We start from the raw sequence: 20,562 nt of genomic DNA, 5'->3' as shown, positions 1-20,562 counted from the left end.
CACCATTACTGGCCCCAACAACATCACACATACCATCTCGGGACTATTTAATTGCTCATCGTCTAACATTGTATATGCCATCAAATGCCAACAGTGTCCTTCAGCTCTCTATATTGGACAAACAGGCCAAACCTTACGCCAAAGAATAAACGGACATAAATCGGACATCAAGAATCACAAGACAGAGAAACCAGTAGGAGAACACTTCAATCTCCCAGGACATTCTATACAAGATCTCAAAGTAGCTGTTTTACTACAAAGGAATTTCAGAAATAGACTGGAAAGAGAAGCTGCTGAATTGCAACTCATTACCAAACTTAGAACCATGGAGAGACCTGGTCTGAACAAAGACATTGGATTCTTATCTCATTATACATGACAAAGCCATTTTTCACCTTCTCACCCCTTGCTTTTTCCTGTAAGACCTATTGCAGTTGTTAAGAGTCGTCAACAGGCTCATCACAGCTATCTGCCAATCACCCATTCCCACCACCCTTCTGAGTAATACCCCTCCCCACCTTCTCACTATATAGAAGGATCTGGCAACTTCTGTTTCAGTGTATCTGAAGAAGTGTGCATGCACACGAAAGCTCATACCAAGAACTAACTTCGTTGGTCTTTAAGGTGCTACTGGAAGGAAAAAAAATTTTTTGTCATGATATTAGGGTTACTTATGTAATCTAAACTTGTTCAAGCTCATTCTGATTCGTGGTCAAGTCGCTTGAATGCTATCACTGGCAAAATTCTATTAGGGTTGTTATGCCACCCTAAATGTAGGGATGGTGTCGCAGAGTGAGGGCGCACCCACCCCCGCAGCATAAGACATGCCACACCTGTCTAGCCGCCATGCTCACTCCTTGACCTTTCGTCTCCTCAGCAGCATTCTGTTTCCTGACCTTTACCTCCTTTGCAAAGGTATTGCTCATTTCCCCCTGTAATGGGAACATGATGCGGTGGAGCAAGTTGCGTAGATAAGTAGGCAACACCCAGGGGGTTGCATACAGGGGTGGGGTTGAGGCTGGTCAAGAGTGGCTTACAACAGTCGTGCAATGCAGTCCACTATTCTGTTGAATGAGAGGGGAGAGACCTAGCCTTCCCCCCAAAAAAATATTGGACAAGACGATCCATCTAAGAAAAAAAAATCTTACATAATTGTAGTTTCTCTTTAAATCACAATGATTATTTCTCTCTCTTTGTCCCAGTTTCCCAGTTATTATTTCTCAGTTTGCATCTATACATATAAATTAACGCAAGTACATGTTATGCAAATCTGTCTGCTCTGCTCTTTGGTCCTCTTTTGGGTGACCTTTCAGTGGCCACTCCCACTCAACAACTCTGTATTGCGATTTGTCACTTCTGCCGTCCTCTAATACTGAACTTATGTGACCCTGTCAGTTTTGAAGTGAAATGTTCCCACCCAGAAGAAAGAAAGCTGGTTCCCACACAATAATGTTAGCTTAGAAATTAAAACCAGTCCTTCTCTGCCAGCCGGATGTGGACATTTGGATTTTTCCAAGGGGTTAGGGTCAGGCAGGTGAATACTGTACCATGAATTTAAGAAATCATGAACATTTCCTTCCCTATACTATATGGAGAGATTCCAGGTAAGAAGAAAGGGAAAAGGACGTTGTGATGTATCCCGGGCTTCTTCAGAGTGTCTTTACCCCTCTCTTTACCCCAGCCCCCTGCTGGGTGGGCAAGGGGGTGTCATAAAGAAAGTCAGCTTAAAGGTGATCATTGGAATTAAGGCCGCAATAGAATTGCTGAATTGCATTTCCAAGCCCTACTGAAAGTGTGCAGGTTTCTCTTCCTACATGACCCACAAGGGATGGAGAAGGGTTTTGGACTCAGATCCTGCCCTGAGCCCAGTTAACCTCTTACTCACCAACCTCCTCCTCCAGCCTCCTCCATGCCCTCCACTCTGTCTCTCACCTCCTCCCTTCTTGCTTGCGTGCTGTCCTCCCTGGTATCAGCTGCAACAGGTGAGATCAGCAGGATAGGCAAGCTGGTATTTGTTTCTCTTCCCCTTGCTTTGCAGAGAGGAATTTGCCCTGGGTAGGTTGGGCCATGGGAGAAGGGGAGGGCCAGAGGAGAGAAATGGAGATCCTCTGAGCATATGGCACTAAGCTCACTAAGAAAAGCAAGATAGCAATCTCAAAGTTTCCCCGAACATGGGATTAGGGAAGAATAAAGGAGGGTGCTGTAATGGACAGGCTGGTTTAAACCTCTCACTAGAATCATAGAATCATAGAGTTGGAAGAGACCACAAGGGCCATCGAGTCCAACCCCCTGCCAAGCAGGAAACACCATCAGAGCACTCCTGACATATGGTTGTCAAGCCTCTGCTTAAAGACCTCCAAAGAAGGAGACTCCACCACACTCCTTGGCAGCAAATTCCACTGTCAAACAGCTCTTACTGTCAGGAAGTTCTTCCTAATGTTTAGGTGGAATCTTCTTTCTTGTAGTTTGGATCCATTGCTCCGTGTCCGCTTCTCTGGAGCAGCAGAAAACAACCTTTCTCCCTCCTCTATGTGACATCCTTTTCTATATTTGAACATGGCTATCATATCACCCCTTAACCTCCTCTTCTCCAGGCTAAACATGCCCAGCTCCCTTAGCCGTTCCTCATAAGGCATCGTTTCCAGGCCTTTGACCATTTTGGTTGCTCTCCTCTGGACACGTTCCAGTTTGTCAGTGTCCTTCTTGAACTGTGGTGCCCAGAACTGGACACAGTACTCCAGGTGAGGTCTGACCAGAGCAGAATACAGTGGCACTATTACTTCCCTTGATCTAGATGCTAGACTCGCATTGGCTTTTTTAGCTGCCGCGTCACACTGTTGGCTCATGTCAAGTTTGTGGTCAACCAAGACTCCTAGATCCTTTTCACATGTACTGCTCTCAAGCCAGGTGTCACCCATCTTGTATTTGTGCCTCTCATTTTTTTTGCCCAAGTGCAATACTTTACATTTCTCCCTGTTAAAATTCATCTTGTTTGTTTTGGCCCAGTTCTCTAATCTGTCAAGGTCGTTTTGAAGTGTGATCCTGTCCTCTGGGGTGTTAGCCACCCCTCCCAGTTTGGTGTCAGTTTGGTGACTTATTTTTCAGAAATCCATGCTGACTATTGGTGATCACAGCATTCCTTTCTAGGTGCTCACAGACTGTTTGCTTAATGATCTGCTCCAGAATCTTCCCTGGTATTGATGTCAGACTGACTGGGCAGTAATTATTTGGGTCCTCTCTTTTCCCCTTTTTGAAAATAGGGACAACATTTGCCCTCCTCCAGTCTGCCGGGACTTTGCCTGTTCTCCAGGAATTCTCAAAGATGACTGCCAGTGGTTCTGAGATCACATCTGCCAGTTCTTTTAATACTCTTGGATGCAGTTCATCTGGCCCTGGAGACTTGAATGCATCTAAACTAGCCAAGTATTATTGTACTATCTCCTTAGTTATTCTGGGCTGTGTTTCCTCTGCTGAATCATTTGCTCCAAATTCTTCAGGTCGGGCATTGTTTTCTTTATCGGAGAAGACTGAGGCAAAGAAGGCATTGAGGAGTTCAGCCCTTTCTGTGTCCCCTGTTTGCATTTCACCATCTTCTCCTCTGAGTGACCCCACTGTTTCTTTGTTCTTCCTTTTGCTACGAACATACCCATAAAAGCCTTTTTTGTTGCTTTTAACCTCTCTAGAAAGCCTGAGTTCATTCTGTGCTTTAGCTTTTCTGACTTTGTGTCTACACGTGCTGGCTATTTGTTTGAATTCCTCTTTGGTGGTTTCCCCCCTTTTCCATTTTTTGTACACATCCTTTTTTAATCTTAACTCAGTTAAAAGTTCTTTAGATAGCCACCCTGGCTTCTTTAGGCACCTTCCATGTTTCCGTCTCATTGGTATTGCCTGAAGTTGTGCTTTTACTATCTCCCTCTTAACAAACTCCCAGCCATCATGAACTCCCTTTCCTTTTAGTATTATTGTCCATGGGATCTCACCCAGCACTTCCCTAAGTTTTATGAAGTCGGCTTTCTTAAAGTCAAGAAATTGAGTCCTAGTATGCTTGGCTGCTCCTTTCCGCTGTATAGTAAACTTCAGAAGAGCATGATCACTCGCGCCTAATGATCCTTCCACTTCTACCCCACTAACCAGGTCATCAACTATGGTTAGGACCAGATCTAATATGGCTGTTCCTCTTGTTGCTTCTCCCACTTTCTGGACAATGAAGTTGTCTGCAAGGCCAGTGAGGAATCTGTTTGACCTTATGCTCTTGGCTGAGTTTGACATCCAACAAATATCCAGGTAATTGAAGTCCCCCATTACTACTATCTCCCTTCCTTTTGCATGCTTGGCTATCTGTTCCAGGAAGGCATCATCTATGTCCTCCGTTTGGCTTGGGGATCTATAGTAAACTCCCACAATGAGGTCACTGTTATTCTTCTCTCCCTTAATTTTGACCCAAATGCTCTCACTTTGGCTTTGAGGTTCTAAATCTTGGATCTCTTCACAGGTATACACATCCCTGACATATAATGCCAATCCTCCTCCTTTCTTGTCTGGTCTGTTTCTCTGAAATAGATTGTATCCCTCCATTATTACATTCCAATCGTGGGACTTATCCCACCAGGTTTCAGTGATGCCTATTATGTCATATTTAGTTTGCTGTACCAAGAGCTCAAGCTCATCTTGTTTATTTCCCATGCTTTGCGCATTAGTGTACAGACATTGAAGTCCATTAATCATTCCTCCGTGTCTCTTATTTAAGGATTTTTTTCCTCCCACCACTAGGTCTGCGTGCTGTTTGCTTCATTTGGTCTATGACATTTGGATGATCATCTTCATCAATTGATAGACTCCTACCTTCAGGAGCACTGTCTCCCTCCCCCACATTAGTCAGTTTAAAGCCCTCCTGATGAGGTTTCTGAGATTTTTGGCAAAAACATTCCTCCCAACCGTTGTGAGGTGCAGCCCATCGCTTGCCAGAAGTCCATCTTCAAGAAACTGCAGTCCGTGATCTAAGAATCCAAACCATTCCTGTTTACACCATTTGCGAAGCCAGCTGTTCACTTCCACTATTTTTCCCTCTCTCCCTGGGCCACGTCGTTCAACTGGGAGGACAGATGAGATGACAATTTGTGCATTTAATTGCTTCAATTTCCTGCCCAGAGCCTCATAGTCTCTTTTGATCTTCTGGAGGCTATTGCTTGCAGTGTCATTGGTTCCCACATGAACCAAGAGGAAGGGGTATTTGTCAGTGGGTTTTATGATTCCTTGCAGTTGTTCAGTTACATCTTGGATCTTAGCCCCGGGGAGACAGCACACTTCCCGAGACATCTTGTCAGGCCCACAGATCACTGCTTCTGTTCCCCTCAGTAGGGAATCCCCTATCACCACTACACGCCTCCTCTTAGGTCTGGTCGGGGTTCTTCCGTGAGCTGTCCATTCCAAGGTCACCTGCACATTCCCTGCACATTCACTAGGGAGAGCGAGAGCAAGAGAGATTTTACTTTACAGAGCTAAAAGACTAAGTGGGTGGTAGTCCATCTTCCCAGCTAGGATATGGTTCAGATAGTCTTATCCCCCAGCTCTGGGAAAAGGCATCTAAACATATTTGAACCAAGGACAGACATTTTTCCCAGCACAAAAGCTAGCCATGTTTAAGAGTGTAATGCTGGGCCTACCTCTGGGGACAATGAACACAGCTGCCTCTGGTTTTAGTAGTGAGCATGACTTGCATACAGTGTTTTTAAGGTCACAAAAATGGCCAGGCCATTGGTCTATCACTGACCGGCAGTGCCCACAGCCCAAAAAGTGTTTCAGGTGAGGAAGTTTCTTTCCTTGCTCTACCTGTCTATAAGTGCATGTGGCAAGAGGTAGGAGGGTTAGGGCCTCAGACATGGAGAGTAACTCGCTGATACAGAGGGAAGGCATGGATATGGGGTGCTGGTAATCAAAGAAAAGGCTTTACGAACAACAGATCCATCTGGGGTGTATGGCAGGAGTGCACCAGTAGGGGGAGTCAAAGCCAATGACAGGCATCTTCTGTTTCAACTTTTAAACGCCTGAAAACATTTCTATTCTGTCAGGCTTATGCGGGCAATACCATTTTCCACCATGTTAGCTGATTCCTGTTTTATTTTAGATAGATGCTAGCTAGCTAGCTAGAATGGTTTTATAGGTAATTGTTGTAAACCATTCTGATATATATATGCAGCCCTTGCCGCAGCCACCAATCACCCGTCCAATCGCCACAGAAAATCTCCTGCTTGAGGCAGCAATCAGCCCCCCCCCACCTCTTCACTATCCGTGTATAAGAAGACACCCCATTTTTGACATTAATTCATAAGAAAACAAACCTCGTCTTATACAAGGAAAAGTATGGTATATTTTTTAATAACATGTTTTTGAATATATAGTCATGGAGTTTATGAAGGCATTGTTTGAATTGTGTTTTCTCCTCACCCCCTACCAAAACACTTCTTCAAAGCCCTCTGCAGAAGAGGTTGCTGGGATGTGAGGTCTTCTGCTCCACTCTCCATAACAACTTACTTGCACCTCCAAATCACCCTACCCCACCTTAGTCTGAAGTGGCACCCCATGAGATATTAGTGGCACAGGGAAAAGCTTCTCAGAAGGATCTGCACAGGCACTGCTGGAAAATGATTCCAGGTGGACCCTTGGGAAGGATCTGGCAGTTCCGTATATATAACTGACAGTTTTGCCAATCCAAAATCCTTTGCTTTGGGTAATTGAACTTTTCACATTTGATATCCCTTAGCGCTTTAACATATGTAAGTTAAAAACATATCAATCTGATTTCCAACCACGTGATCTGGTGGATGAAGTATGTTCACACCGTTAGCAACTGTCATGTCCCAGGCATCAACAAAACCCACCAAAAAATATCCTTTTCTGCAAGGTATTGGGTATAGCCATGGAAGTCCACACATTGCTCTTGGTCTACTGACATCTCCCTGGTGTTCTCTGCTTTGATGATGACTTTTGTATCTGGGCTCCTCAGGAGAAGGCGCTGGATGGCTCCCCAGATGTTGATCATCCTTCGAATGAAGAGCTCGATGGGGAAGGGGCGGAAGTGCTGGCCCAGGGAGATGACAACCACCGTGTCCCTGTCGCCTGCCATGTCGTCAATCTCCTGAGCGATGAAAGGAGACTGGTTAACTTACAGAGACCTATTGATAGAAGAAAATAATATTATTAAAATTAGGCTTTATGTGGATCTCAAAACAAAATTAACAGGATGGTTGGAATACCACCAGTTCAATAATATATTTTTAAAGGACAAACAACAACAACAACGGCTTCGAACATGTTAGATCAAGGATAGAAATGGATGTAATACAAGGAGGTACAAAAACATTGTCTAGAATTTATGAGTTTCTGCTGGAGTGGCATACAAAGGATGAAGAAATTAAAGAGGTCATGACAAAGTGGACAATTGACATAGGTTATAATATTGAATATGATAAATGGTTAAAGCTATGGAACATAGGATTAAAATTTACTGCTTGTGTGACCCAGAAGGAAAATATATTAAAAATGATGTATAGGTGGTATCTTACCGCAGCCAGGTGAGCAAAGATGTATAGAATGAGAAATAAGAACTGTTGGAAATGTGAATTGAAGGAAGGAAACTTTTTCCACATGTGGTGGTTATATGCAAAAGTTAAAACCTTCTGGGAAAATATTTATAATGAGTTTTAAAAGTTTTTTAGATACACTTTTCAAAAAAACCACACAGAGGCATTTTTGCTAGGTATGGTTGGAGATGATATAATAAAGAGTGACCAGAAACTGTTCCTTTATGCTACTACCGTGGCAAGAATACTACTTGTACAGAAATGGAAGCAACATGAAATACCCACAGTTGAAGAATGGCAGCGGAAACTCATGGAGTACACAGAAATAGCAAAATTGACTGGAAAAATCAGAGAACAGGGTGACAAAGCATTCCAAAGAGACTGGATGAAATATACAACATACATAGAAAAGAACTATACACAAATTTGCGGAACTGAAATAGACCTCATAATGTTTATTAAAAATCATTCATTTTGGATTTAAGAACACTGAAGAAATATATTACAACAACTGAAGGATATATATTTAATGAAATTTTGAATAGTATTATTCCATAGTATTAAGTACACATAGAATGTAAACATGACAAATGCGTAAATATAAAGAAAATATAGAGAAATCAGAAGAAGGAGGGAGGGAAGTACAAACTTGTTTAGAGTTAAAGTATTAAGGTTAAAAGGAAAACATATGTATTATGATGGTGAAATTTGTAAAATCTGTAAAACCAATAAAGGTCATTAAAAAATACTATTTTATTTATTTGTACATTGATTATTGCTTTCATTTTATGGATCAATGGTCTCATAAATTCGGCACTGTAATGTGTCCAAAAGCCTGCTCTGGGCCAAGACTGGAATAGCATACCATAAAATATAAGCAGCTGCTACTACCCAAAGCAAATATTTGCAGAGAGGGAAGGCACACCAATTATTCTTTCTCTTTCCCAGACAGCTTCCCAGAAGCATCTCAACAGGAATTGTTGGGAAATGATCCTAGCCCATAAGGATCTTTGGGAAGACCTAGCAAGGCTCTCCTGACATTCTAAGGGAAACCCAGTGGGATAAAGTTTATCCATCCAATATCTGATAAAGTGTCCCATATCGTTAATTGCTACATTTTCCGACCCAAAGTCCTCTGCTTCATCTGTTATTTGCTTTGGTGCTTTATTACACCCTTAAGTGTCTAAATGCAACTGATAAAAATGTTCCACATGCTTAGCTGACTGTCTTGCCCCATTCAAAATCCTTTCCTTTGCATAATTAAAGCTTTCACTCTGGGTTTATTTTACTGCCTTAACATATGTAAGACAAAAACATATCAATCTGACTTCCGACCACGTGATCTGGTGGGTGAACCAGGTTTGTGCCATAGGCAATTGCCATGTCCCAGGCATCAATGAAGCAGACCTTTAAATCTCGAAAAATGTCCTTTAGCGCAAGGTATTGGGCATAACCATGGAAGTCCCCAAATCGCTCCTGGTCGATGTCTATCTCCCTGGTGTTCTCTGCTTTGATGATGACTTTTGTATCTGGACTCCTCACGAGAAGGCGCTGGATGGCTCCCCGGATGTTGATCATCCTTCGAATGAAGAGCTCGATGGGGAAGGGGCGGAAGTGGTGGCCTAGGGAGACGGCAACCACCGTGTCTCCGTCGCCTGCCACGTTGTCAATCTCCCGAGCGATGTAGCTGTGATCTGCTGTCATGTATTCAAGGACGGTGACGAAAGGGTGGCTGTGCTTCTTCCACTGGATCTGGCTGTTTCTTTTCATGTCCAGAGCCATCATATTCTTCTGCTTACCCGTTCCATGAAGGTCAAAATACTGAAATGCTAGTGCAGGAATAGAGGGGGTGGGGAATCAATACAAATCTTTGAAAACTATCCTCTGAGAAATCAATGGACTACTTCTTGTGGGGAAAACTGCAGAATGACTAGCCTACTCTTGTTGATCTAATAGTACTGTTCATTTCAAAGAGAAATATGCAAAGATTCCTGTGTCTGCTATGAGTTTTCTTCGTCCTCCCTAGTACGCATGATGTTTCCCTTACGGTGATTGCACCAGTTTCTCTTTGGAAGTAGCAGTTTATGGCTGCACCTTCACTACCAGGCAAATGATGTTCAGCAGAGGGCAAGCTTTCCCCTAAGACATCTTCATTGCTGTCATCTGCCAATTGGCTATGGAGTGGTAAGGAAGGGGAGCATCTGTGCACTCATCAGCCAAAGGAGATCAAAGCTCCTGGCAGGTAGGACTTTTCCTCTTCCAGAGAGAACTGAATGAGGAATGAGGTTACAGCTAAAAGTGCTGGGCGTTGACTCTTGCAAGCTGAATTCATTCAGAACTGGCTCCTGCTTCCTGCATAGTCTCAATGAGTGAAAAAACAAATACATTCTACAAACTGTTTAAAACATTCACTCAACCAGTGATTTCAGTGAAGCCAGGAACAGTATCTGAGTCTGGATAAACAGGATTCTTTTTAAACTCCTCCGGAAAATCAATAATATTTTTTGCAAGCAAACAACTTTCCTAAAATAAAGTGCCCTAATAAATGCATTTTTGTTTACATTTCTTGGTTGGAGAACCGCACCATAAGATTCAAATAATGAATTCCAAAGGATAGCTGTGTTTGGATTTATGAATTGGTTTGGAAAGCACAACTTAGGGCTTATTACACTTTCCTTTGCTCTTTCCAGGCAAGGTCCTTCCTTTAAAGCTCTGTATCTGAGTGACCTTTTTTGTTTTTGCTTTTTGGTCCAGAGCTTTCCCCATGAAAACATGCTCTTTAAAGCTCAATTGGAACAAATGGCAACTGAGTGCTGAAGAGTGGGGAAAGCTCATTGGTAAAAACAGAAACAAACAAACAAAAAACCCACTCAGATACACAGCTTTTAAGTGTTGACCTGGGAAGGGCAAGCCAAAAACGTAAATGTGGATAAGCCCTTAGACAAATGTCTCCCTGATCTCCATGTAGAACAGATTTCTGAAACATAAGAAAGACTGGATGTTCAAAAGTTAGGGTACAGAAGCCTGAAACAAAGATACTTGTTACAGGCAACAATATTACATTGTGGTTGTCTCTAGGTAGGAAAACGTACATTGGATTTTATCTGTGATATACCACATCCATTGTCTCAAAGTTGAATCTCCCAGGAGGTAAATAATCTTTCGTTTCAAACAACTTTTAATTCTCTTGAGGTTTCTGAAGCTGAGCACACGGCAGAACACAGGATACCACTCGTTCTTCCAGACGAAGCCACTGGGAGATGGATAGCTCATTCCAGCCCCACATTTCCCCTCTGCCACAGTTGCCTTCTTGCCTGTCAAAAGGAAATGAGAAACAAGCAGATGCCAATGACTTATTGCATTCCTATGCTACTCTTCATTCTGGAAAGCGCTTTACAAACAATAAATAGCAACAGAACATCACAAATACAGCATAAATAATATGAAATAATTAACAATTGCAATCTATGAAATACTCTTAAGGAAACAGCACTTTAAAAATAAACTCAACGTCACAATTACAGCAAAGGTCATATTACATGATTAACAAAACACTGCAGCATTTTCTAATCTATAAAACATCATTAACGAAATATCAACAAATGAAATACACACTGCCCCCGCAACTCATAATCTTTCGCTCTATTCAGTTCATTAAGATACACATAAGATACAGTGGACGCCCGGGTTGTGAACGTGATCCGTGTGGGATCACAGCCCCCCAGATCCCAGTGCGACTCCTGGTAGTTCGGGCTGGCTTCATCCTCCCCAGGCTGGATACCTGGAGATCTCCGCCTACCTCAGCCAATTGCCCAATCCTGCCTGGGGAGGCGTTGCCAGAGGATTGGCCAGGTAAGGGCCAATCTGTCCCGCCCACACAACAGAAGGTGAATCTTACCTGCGAAGCAGCAGTCAGCTCCAGAGATGCTGCACCTACGGGAGTCCTTGGGCAGCAATGATTGTAGCAGTGTGAGGAAACCAGCATTGAAAGTGGTGAATGGATCTATAGTCTCTGGGCAATCAGTGGGGACCCCAAAGCTCCAGGAAGGAGGGAGGAGGAAAATAGTTGGCAGAGGCAGCGGCGTAGCTAGCCGCTCGGGTGCCTGTGAGGGGGTGTGTCCTGCAGCCAGGGGCGGGGCAATCTGCCCATGGGGGCGGAGCAAGTATCTCTTATTCTCCACCGCCTCCCCCTCTGCTGTAGGGCAGCTGAGGGAGAGGCAGTAGGCAGACGCAAGTCCCACGCTGCCGTTTCAGGCACCATGTCACCCCTAAAAAGTTTTGTGAGTCCAATTTTATTTTATTTTTTCAAACTCTTTTTGTCACACCCCCTCAGTGATGACACCTGGGGCAACCTGTACCCCCTGCACCCCCCTTCCTCCGCCACTGGGCAGAGACAACGTTTTATAGCAGCCCATCAATTTGGCACCTGACAAACCATGTGCTAGTTCTGAAGCCACAGTCATTGAGCCAGTGGTTCTAGTCCCTACTCGAAACTGAACTCGCTGGGTAGCCTTGGGCCAGTTATTTCCTCTCAGCCTAATCTACCTCACAGGGTTGTCATGTGGAGAAGAACGATCTACACCACTTTCAGCATATTGGAGGAAAGATGAGTTATAAATGTAGTGATAAGTACATTTTCCAGGATGGAGCAAAACCAAAATTATTATAATTATTTGGCCTCCTGCTTCCACTCCCAGATGTGTTGGACTACAACTCCCAGTCCCCCTCAGCCAGCATGGCCAGTGGTCAGGGGTGATGGTAGTTGTAGGCCAACGATACCTGGGGACCCAAGGTTGAGAAAGGCTGGTCTAGAGTATATTGGGGGTGGAAGGCAGCACTGTGCTTGAATAATCCATAAATGCCTTTCCATCTTTTCTCAGACGGGTCCTTTATCCTTTGTCCCCTGGCAACCTACAGTTTTTGTTTTCATCTCTCCAAAAGAGCGCATTGTCATACGTTTGGGTAACACTGGTCAATACTTATATTCTGAAGTGTCTTCCAATTCTGAGCTATAACTGCTCATGAAGTCAAAAGGGAATGACCCAACTTTGTGATTGAGAGTGGTTGGGGAAACCCATATTGAGAGTGTCTGGGGGGTATACATAATGAAATCATCACCGTCATCTAAATTTCCATCCAGAAACATATTTAACAGCACCAACCAGATGGTGCCAGAGAGCAAACAAAGTTTCTATGCAATTTTTACATAGGTTCCCCCCCTTTTGTTATAACAATTCAATTTCTGACTTATTTATAGCTTTCCCCCCCTTGTGTGTAGATCCACCCCGTATTATACCCTCTCCAACATATAGAAGAGAGGCTTTGTTTTCAATAAGATTTAAGTCTGTTAGGGAGGCAAAGCCCCAGTATTTCTTTATTCCCTTCCCCAAACCCTTCTCTCTACTGCTGTTGTATATACTGTATAAGCAGAAGTGATAAGACTTGCTACAGGAGCTTCCCCATTTTCCCAAGCAGAGATCACCAAAGCTGTGAAGAGAGAAAGTCCAACAGACCTTTACAGGCTATGACCCGAAAGGTTCCAAAAGACTGAGGGATGTTGCATCCGATGTTTGACCTTTAGGAGAGAAAAATGGTAATTAGAAAAGCACATTGGAACATATTAATTTTTAGGAGTGCTCCTGGTTTTTACCGCACTTAATTCTTTCATGCAACTAGACGTGCTCGGAAATGGAAATCTTAGCTGAATGAACTTTAATCTGATCCAGAAAGACAATTCATATGAAGTTACATCCTCATTGGATATAAATAGAAAATTATATTGAAATGCCCAAGAATGAGTGTTTCAGATGTGGATGAAGTGAAGGTAATAGGGTGAACCTGGTAAAATAAAAACTGAAATGAAATCAGAGCATAGCTTGTCCTATTATTAGCTATTTTTAGGTGCTCCTGATATTTTTAATGTTCAAAGTATTTTAAAATACTTGAAATGTTATTTTATTTTAGTAACATTATTTTACTGCTCTGGTGTTTGCGGCCTTTGGCTCCTTTGGGAGGAAGGGCAGGGCTGAAATTTAAGAAATAACCACCATCATAATTTACCTACTTATTCAGATGCATTACCCTTCCTATACATTAGGCTCAAGGCATGTTACCTCAGCCATACGTACCTGAGATGGGTTACTCTCCCTTCCCCCATGGACTACTGGTAGGTGGGGTGAAGAGATAAAAATTACAATCATCCATAAATGCAGCAGAAATCAATCCTCACATTCCTACAAAACAACAGTACCTCTAGCATTTTGCCCACCTCTGATCACTCCTGAAAAATCGCTCTCGGGACACCACTCCCTGCCCCCATCTCCAGCTAGAAGTCAGGAGATTCTTTGCCTCATACAAAATAGTGGAGACATTTCCCACTTCTACATTTTATTTGTAACTGGAAATGTGTCTGGCTTAGTAGTCACCCGAAGTGTCTTTGTGGTGGCTTTTGGTATAAAGATTTGGAATAGTTATGTTTTTCAAAAAACAGATAGTTTTATTATAAGCCAGGGGGAGGTGTGTGCTGTTGCAGCCTTGGATTCAGAAGAACAAGCTTCTTGCCTCCTTCCCCACCCGAATTTAGGACTCTGCCACATTAATAATAATAATAATAATAATAATAATAATAATAATAAATTTGTTTCGTTATGAGTCAGGGATTTTGAAATATGACTTCTGCCATTTGAACAGATTTAATATAGAATCATATATAATTGTAGAGTTGCAATGAACCACGAGGGCCACCTGGTCCAACAACCTGCAGTGCAGAAATCTCTTCGCCCAACATGGGTCTTGAACCCACGAACCTGAGATTAAGAGTCTCATGCTCTACCGAATGAGCTATCCCAGGTCTGGTTCATTCGTAATAGGGGCTGTTCATCTGTTTACACCTTTTTACCCTGGCCCCCCACACCTGCCCTATTCTTGTTTTAGCTGATTTTACTCTTATATTTTTATACTCCTGTAGCACTCCGTATGGTGAAGAGCAGGTAGGAAAGCCTATAAATATATAAACAAAACAAATAATTCAGTCCTCGAAAAACTCAGGAATGGAGATGGAGAAATAACTCAATTGCCCCTATTTTCAGATTGCCTCAACCAAACACATCATGCTGGACCAATGTCATGTTTGAGGTTTAGAAAACATGATGGTTATATTCGCCCTCCACTATTGGAGGCAGTATGTCTCTGAATACCAGTTTCTGGAAACGGCAGGAGGGGAAGTTGTTGTTGCACTTAGGACCTGCTTGTGGGCTTCCCATAGAAGAAGAAGAGTTTGGATTTGATATCCCGCTTTATCACTACCCTAAGGAGTCTCAAAGTGGCTAACAATCTCCTTTCCCTTCCTCCCCCACAACAAACACTCTGTGAGGTGAGTGAGGCTGAGAGACTTCAGAGAAGTGTGACTAGCGCAAGGTCACCCAGCAGCTGCATGTGGAGCAGAGACGCGAACCCAGTTCACCAGATTACAAGTCTACCCCTCTTAACCATTACACCGCACGTAGGCATCTATGAAATCAGGATGTTAGATGAGATGTTAGCCTAGTCCACAAGACTCTTATAGTCTTCTCATGAGACCACAATGTACCTTCTTACTCATAGAGAGCAGATACACAGATCAGCACAGTCCCACAGGGGATCATTCACAAATAAGTAGCCAAATAAATACCTATTTAAAAGGCTGTGTTCCAAGTCTGTGAGATACGTGACCTTTTCATTGTAGGTTTTCAGGCGGATCAAAGCATCACATGACACATTGTTTGGCTTCACACAGTAGAAGGCCTCTTGGTCTCGCTCATCAAGATAATCACACCGCTCTTTTACTGTTATATTATAACCACAGTCACTGGAGACAGTTGATGTTCCATTTAAAAATGTGCCTACGAAAGCTATTTTGCCGTAGCCCTTCTTCCTCGCAGCCCACAGTGCTGAAACTCCTTCGCTGGGGTGGATGAGCATAAGGGATACTTTAACATTGCCAGGCCAGAATAAAGTGAAATTGACCAGATATGTCCCATTCCTGTAGTCTGTGATGCTCCCAGAAGCTCCAGCATTAAGACTGGAAGAGATGATCCTCGCTTGTAAGAAGTCTCCTCCGTATTCTTTTCTCTTTCCCAAGTGGTTGTACAAATCCAGTTGAACCAGCAAGGGGTCTCCAACACAATAAAAATACTTGTTGTTTAATAAGGTGGCCTCACTCTTCTGGGCACTTGTGGTGGTCATTATATCTGTGAAATGGACATTGGGAACCATTTGGTCCAGTTTTGCGACGATGCCTTTTACTTCTTCGTCCTTTTTGGTCCACTCCATCCTATTACAGCTCGGGGTGTCACCTTTCACTGGTCCAGTTGTGCTCCCGCCGTCTTTGGTTGTTGAATGGTTCATAACAGATCCTGAATATTTCCAAATTCACCCAAATAACAATTAAAATATGAATACAGTCATACCTCGGGTTAGATGTACTTCAGGTTGAGCGTTTTCAAGTTATACTCTGTGACGACCCGGAAGTAACGGAGCGCATTACTTCCAGGTTTCGCCGCTCATGCATGTGCAGACGCTCAAAATGACATCATGTGCGTGCGCAGAAGAGGCAAAATGTGACCCGCGCACATGCAGACGCGTAGTCGCATCTTACATTTTACTCAGGATGCGAACAGGGCTCCGGAACGGATCCCGTTCACATCCATAGGTACCACTGTACTAGAAATACCTGGGAAAGGTGGGGATAGATTTGAAAACGTCTGGGAGACACAGCAAGAAAATATGTAAGAAATTACCGTATTTTTCGCTCTGTAAGATGCACCAGACCATAAGACGCACCTAGTTTTTGGAGGAGGAAATCAAGAAAATAAATATTCTGAATCCCAGAAGCCAGAACAGCAAGAGGGATCGCTGCACAGCGATCCCTCTTGCTGTTCTGGCTTCAGCGAAAGCAACGCGAAGCCTCTTCAGGGCAGCGGGAGGAAGGCTCCCCCTGTCCTGAAGAGGCTTCGCCTGGCTAAGCCAGATCCCTCTTGCTGTTCTGGCTTTTGGGATAGCTGCACAGCCTGCATTCGCTCCGTAAGACGCACACACATTTCCCCTTACCTTTTAGGAGGGAAAATGTGCGTCTTATAGAGCAAAAAATAGAGTACACTTGTTTTTCACAGGGGTGGGGAGCTTGTGACCCTCAAGGTGAGGCTAGACTACAATGCCCATCACAGGTGGACACTGGCTGTGCCAGTTACTGTGGCTGCTGGGAGTTGAGTCTCACTGTGGGATACAATCCATTGGTACAGTCAAATGCAACATTCCTTATTTCCCTAGAGAGGGCACAGGCAGGGGGACATCCAGTCAGTGTAACTTCCTGTTCCACTGGTCTGGAGCGTCCTCCCCCTGCATGTGGCCTGGGAGATGGGCATGGCTCTGGCTGACTCCATAAAAGAGCCGAGTCATGCAGCTATTTTCTCAGTCATGTTCAGTCCAGTCATCTCGTGCTGTCTTCTCTCTCACTTGCTGCCATGCTGCTCTCCCGCAGCCATTTTGTTATCTTAATGTAATTTTTGCTGTCCGCTGGCTCTCGGCCAGGAGCACATGAGGTCAGTCTCCCTGTGAGATGAACTCACAGTTTCTTTGTGCAACTACAGTGGTACCTCAGGTTACATACGCTTCAGGTTACATACGCTTCAGGTTACAGACTCCGCTAACTCAGAAATATTGCTTCAGGTTAAGAACTTTGCTTCAGGATGAGAACAGAAATCGTGCTCCAGCGGCATGGTGGCATCAGGAGGCCCCATTAGCTAAAGTGGTGCTTTAAGAACAGTTTCAGGTTAAGTATGGACCTCCGGAACGAATTAAAAGTATTTAACCCAAGGTACCACTGTACTAGGTGAAGCCTGCCTTTCAGGGATCAAATCGTGAACAGAAATGTGAGTAAACCTTTTGTTACTTTACTCAGAAAGACTCCTGTGTCTTTATTCTTTTAAGAGGGATTAAAGGGAAAACCAGGAAATAATCTTAACTAAGAGATTCAAACAAAACTACAAACTAACTTCCTGTTATATTGAGGGGAATCTGCTCTGTTACATCACTTCAGTAGCGTGAGTGAAGGAAGGATAATACTTATTCAATACATCCTTTCCTACTATCCTTAACATCCCCACACCCACAACATCTGGTAGGCCACAAATGTCCCCCATCTCTGCTTTATTCCATTAGCCAATACTTTTTGCAATATGTTTTATATTTATGACTATATTTCTTGAATTAACAGCCGATGAGGTTATGAAAATTATAGAGTCCTTACCAAGAGTTGTAGCAACTATAATGTTTTCTACTTGTCTCTTGAGACCTCTGGAGTTGGTTATCTGAAGCATGCAATGAGAAAGAAACAACTGCAAGTGTTCACAAGGAAAGAGGATGGCTCATTGGTGGAGAATACTCTTCACCCCATGAAAGTCACATGCTTAGCACAGTCACATGCAGAGTGAAGCTTTAGGAGTCTAGGTGGTTAGCTGCTTTAGCTGCACTTAAAATGACAGCAAGGCTGAGCACTTAGTTAGCAAAACTTGTGGGTTTACCAGAGACACTTCAGTTGGTTAGAGTGTGATGCTGATAGCACCAAGGTTGCAGATTTGATCCCCATATGGGACAGCTGCATATTCTTGTGTGCAGGGGGTTAGACTAGTTGATCCTCAGGGTCCCTTCCAACTCTACAATTCTATGATTCTATGAATGCTGGATTAATTAATTAATGGGTCCAGCAAGGCAACCAATACATTCATTTTTTCTTCAACAGAGAGAAAAGCAGCAGGAAATCTTTACACACACACACAAATACTGGAACAAATTTACGGTACTCTAAATTAATATTGCCCTTAAACACCATTCTGTCAAGACGTTAATGTTTTCAAAAGCTTTGCCATTTATTTATTTATTTTCAAATGGAAGGTCAGCAGAAAGCTTGTCAAGGTCTGTATTAGGATACCTATCAGTTAAATTGTTTAAATCTACCTGGATCTCAGATCTGTGGAACTGGTAGCCGAGGATGATGAAGGTTACAATCACAAGGGCACAGAAATGTGTCTTCCTCATGGGGGAGGTGTAGCTATTCTAACCTCTGAAAATAACAGAGAAACTCGTTTTCACCTCATTTGGTTCCAAGCCTGTCACACACAAAAAGGGCAGCAGGTGAGTAGCAATGCTTTGCACTAAAATCCCCAGGTATGGTTGAACTTCTACTCACATCATCCTCAACCAGCTTAGCCAGTGCTCATGGATGATGGGAACTGTAGTCCAACAAAAACATTGAACTCTGTGCAGTTTGAGCCTGTAACACCAACCCTGGCACAACTGCACTGGCTTCTGATCGGTTTCTGGGCCCCATTCAAAGTGCTGTTGTCGACCTATAAAGCCTTACATGGCTCAGGACCTCAATACCTTAAGGATTGCCTCTCACCGTATAAAACAACCCATATTCTTGTCATCTAAGGCCCCTTCTCTGTGTCCTCCATTCCAGAGATGTTTGGAGGGTGGCAATAAGAGAATGGGCCTTTTCTGTGGTGGCTCCCCAATTGTGGAATGCTCTCCCCATTGTGACATGCCTTTAGGTGCCAGGCAAAAACATTCCTCTTTACCCAGGCCTATGGCTGTTAAATAATCTATGGCCCATGAAAGTTTTTTTTTTGGGTGGAGGAGTGGACTGTTATTATGATTGTTTTACTGCTAGGCTGTCTGCCATTAGGGTTTTTATTATGTTTTTATCACTGATGTTCTGTAATGTGTTTTTAATTTTGTACACCGTCCTGGGTGGTATATAAATTATTATTATTATTATTATTATTATTATTATTATTAAGCCATTGAAGTTACCAGTTATACATTCCAAGTACCTAACTGGCAATCAGTACCATCCACACATAATGATAGGGCTGAAAGGGGCCCTGAGGGTAATAGTAATAATAATAATAATAATAATAATAATAATAATAATAATAATAATTTTATTATTTATACCCCACCCATCTGGCGGGGTTTCCCCAGCCTCTCTGTGCGGCTCCCAACAGAATTAAAAACACAATAAAACATCAAACATTGAAAACCTCCCTAAACAGGGCTGCCTTCATCCAATCCAGCCCCCAATTAAGCACAATTAAGCATTTGTCCTTACTCCCCCTGTACATGTCCCCCTTCCCAGGGTTTGGGTTGGTTTTGTAATCCTGTGACAATCCCTAACCACCACCACCCTCCTCCTCTCAATGCCTCTCAACCTGTTTTTTACTCATATCCTGCGATGTCTTCTCCCTTTCTCTTTCCGCACCAAAGTTCAAACTTCCTGTCCTACCTCAACTGTATGTCGTCTGTTGGACTGTGGCCTGAGAAGACCGCCTAGCAACAGAAAGATTCTAAATGACCAGAGGCTGTGATTGGTCAGCAAACCTTTGCCGAGCAAAAGCAGTGTGAGGTTGCTTCCTCAGGTGGAATGGCTTCTGCACCTCTTCATTTAAGGTGGCCCCAATCCATTCCTCCATGAGCCAGGGCTTCCCAGGTAGGAGCAGAACAGGTACCATCAAGGCCTAAGGAAGGGCTCTTGGAACTCATGCACTTATTATATAGGAATCAGTAAAGGCTAATGAGGCAGAAAGGATTGGGACATAGAGGATGAGCAATGTCCTTTGGGACCACCAGCTCTTGGCTTAAAAAGGGGGCTTAAACTGCCCACCCAACTCTATTTGAAGAGGATTTAGGGAAGCCTGGCAACTAGGAGTTTCCCCAGAGCATCCCATACTCTCCCGTCAACATTTCCCTGATGAAAATAGGGACAACCCTATTCCATAATAATACTAATACTAATACCCTGCTGATCTAACTGGGTTGCCCCAGCCCCTCTGGGCAGCTTCCACCATATAAAAGCGTAATAAAACTATACACGTCTGCCTTCAAATGTCTTATAAACATTGTACGGTTACTTAACTTTGTGGTTTAGGGGGTTGCATAACTCCAT

The 20,562-nt window shown here is 43.3% G+C and overlaps 1 protein-coding gene across 3 annotated transcripts; it reads right to left on the bottom strand.

The window, feature by feature from the left end:
• Nucleotides 1-8,079: 8,079 nt before the first annotated feature.
• Nucleotides 8,080-19,912, bottom strand: LOC128402859 (NXPE family member 1-like). 3 transcript variants are annotated; one of them, XM_053367264.1, is made up of 6 exons: nucleotides 19,840-19,912; nucleotides 17,866-17,926; nucleotides 15,250-15,973; nucleotides 13,094-13,155; nucleotides 10,673-10,894; nucleotides 8,080-9,409 (listed from the first exon to the last, which is right to left on the bottom strand). In XM_053367264.1, exons 3-6 carry the CDS (start codon nucleotides 15,963-15,965, stop codon nucleotides 8,874-8,876), a joined length of 1,536 nt encoding a protein of 511 aa, XP_053223239.1. In that variant the 5' UTR covers nucleotides 15,966-15,973; nucleotides 17,866-17,926; nucleotides 19,840-19,912; the 3' UTR covers nucleotides 8,080-8,873. The 3 variants fall into 3 exon arrangements, with proteins under 3 accessions (XP_053223239.1, XP_053223238.1, XP_053223237.1); XM_053367263.1 differs by having other exon boundaries at nucleotides 17,866-17,929; nucleotides 19,833-19,889; XM_053367262.1 differs by lacking the exon at nucleotides 19,840-19,912 and adding an exon at nucleotides 18,573-18,725.
• Nucleotides 19,913-20,562: the final 650 nt, after the last annotated feature.

This window comes from Podarcis raffonei, chromosome 15 (assembly GCF_027172205.1).
Source record: "Podarcis raffonei isolate rPodRaf1 chromosome 15, rPodRaf1.pri, whole genome shotgun sequence".
Taxonomy (NCBI): Eukaryota; Metazoa; Chordata; class Lepidosauria; order Squamata; family Lacertidae; genus Podarcis; species Podarcis raffonei.
This window is presented reverse-complemented; position numbering and strand designations above follow the sequence as displayed.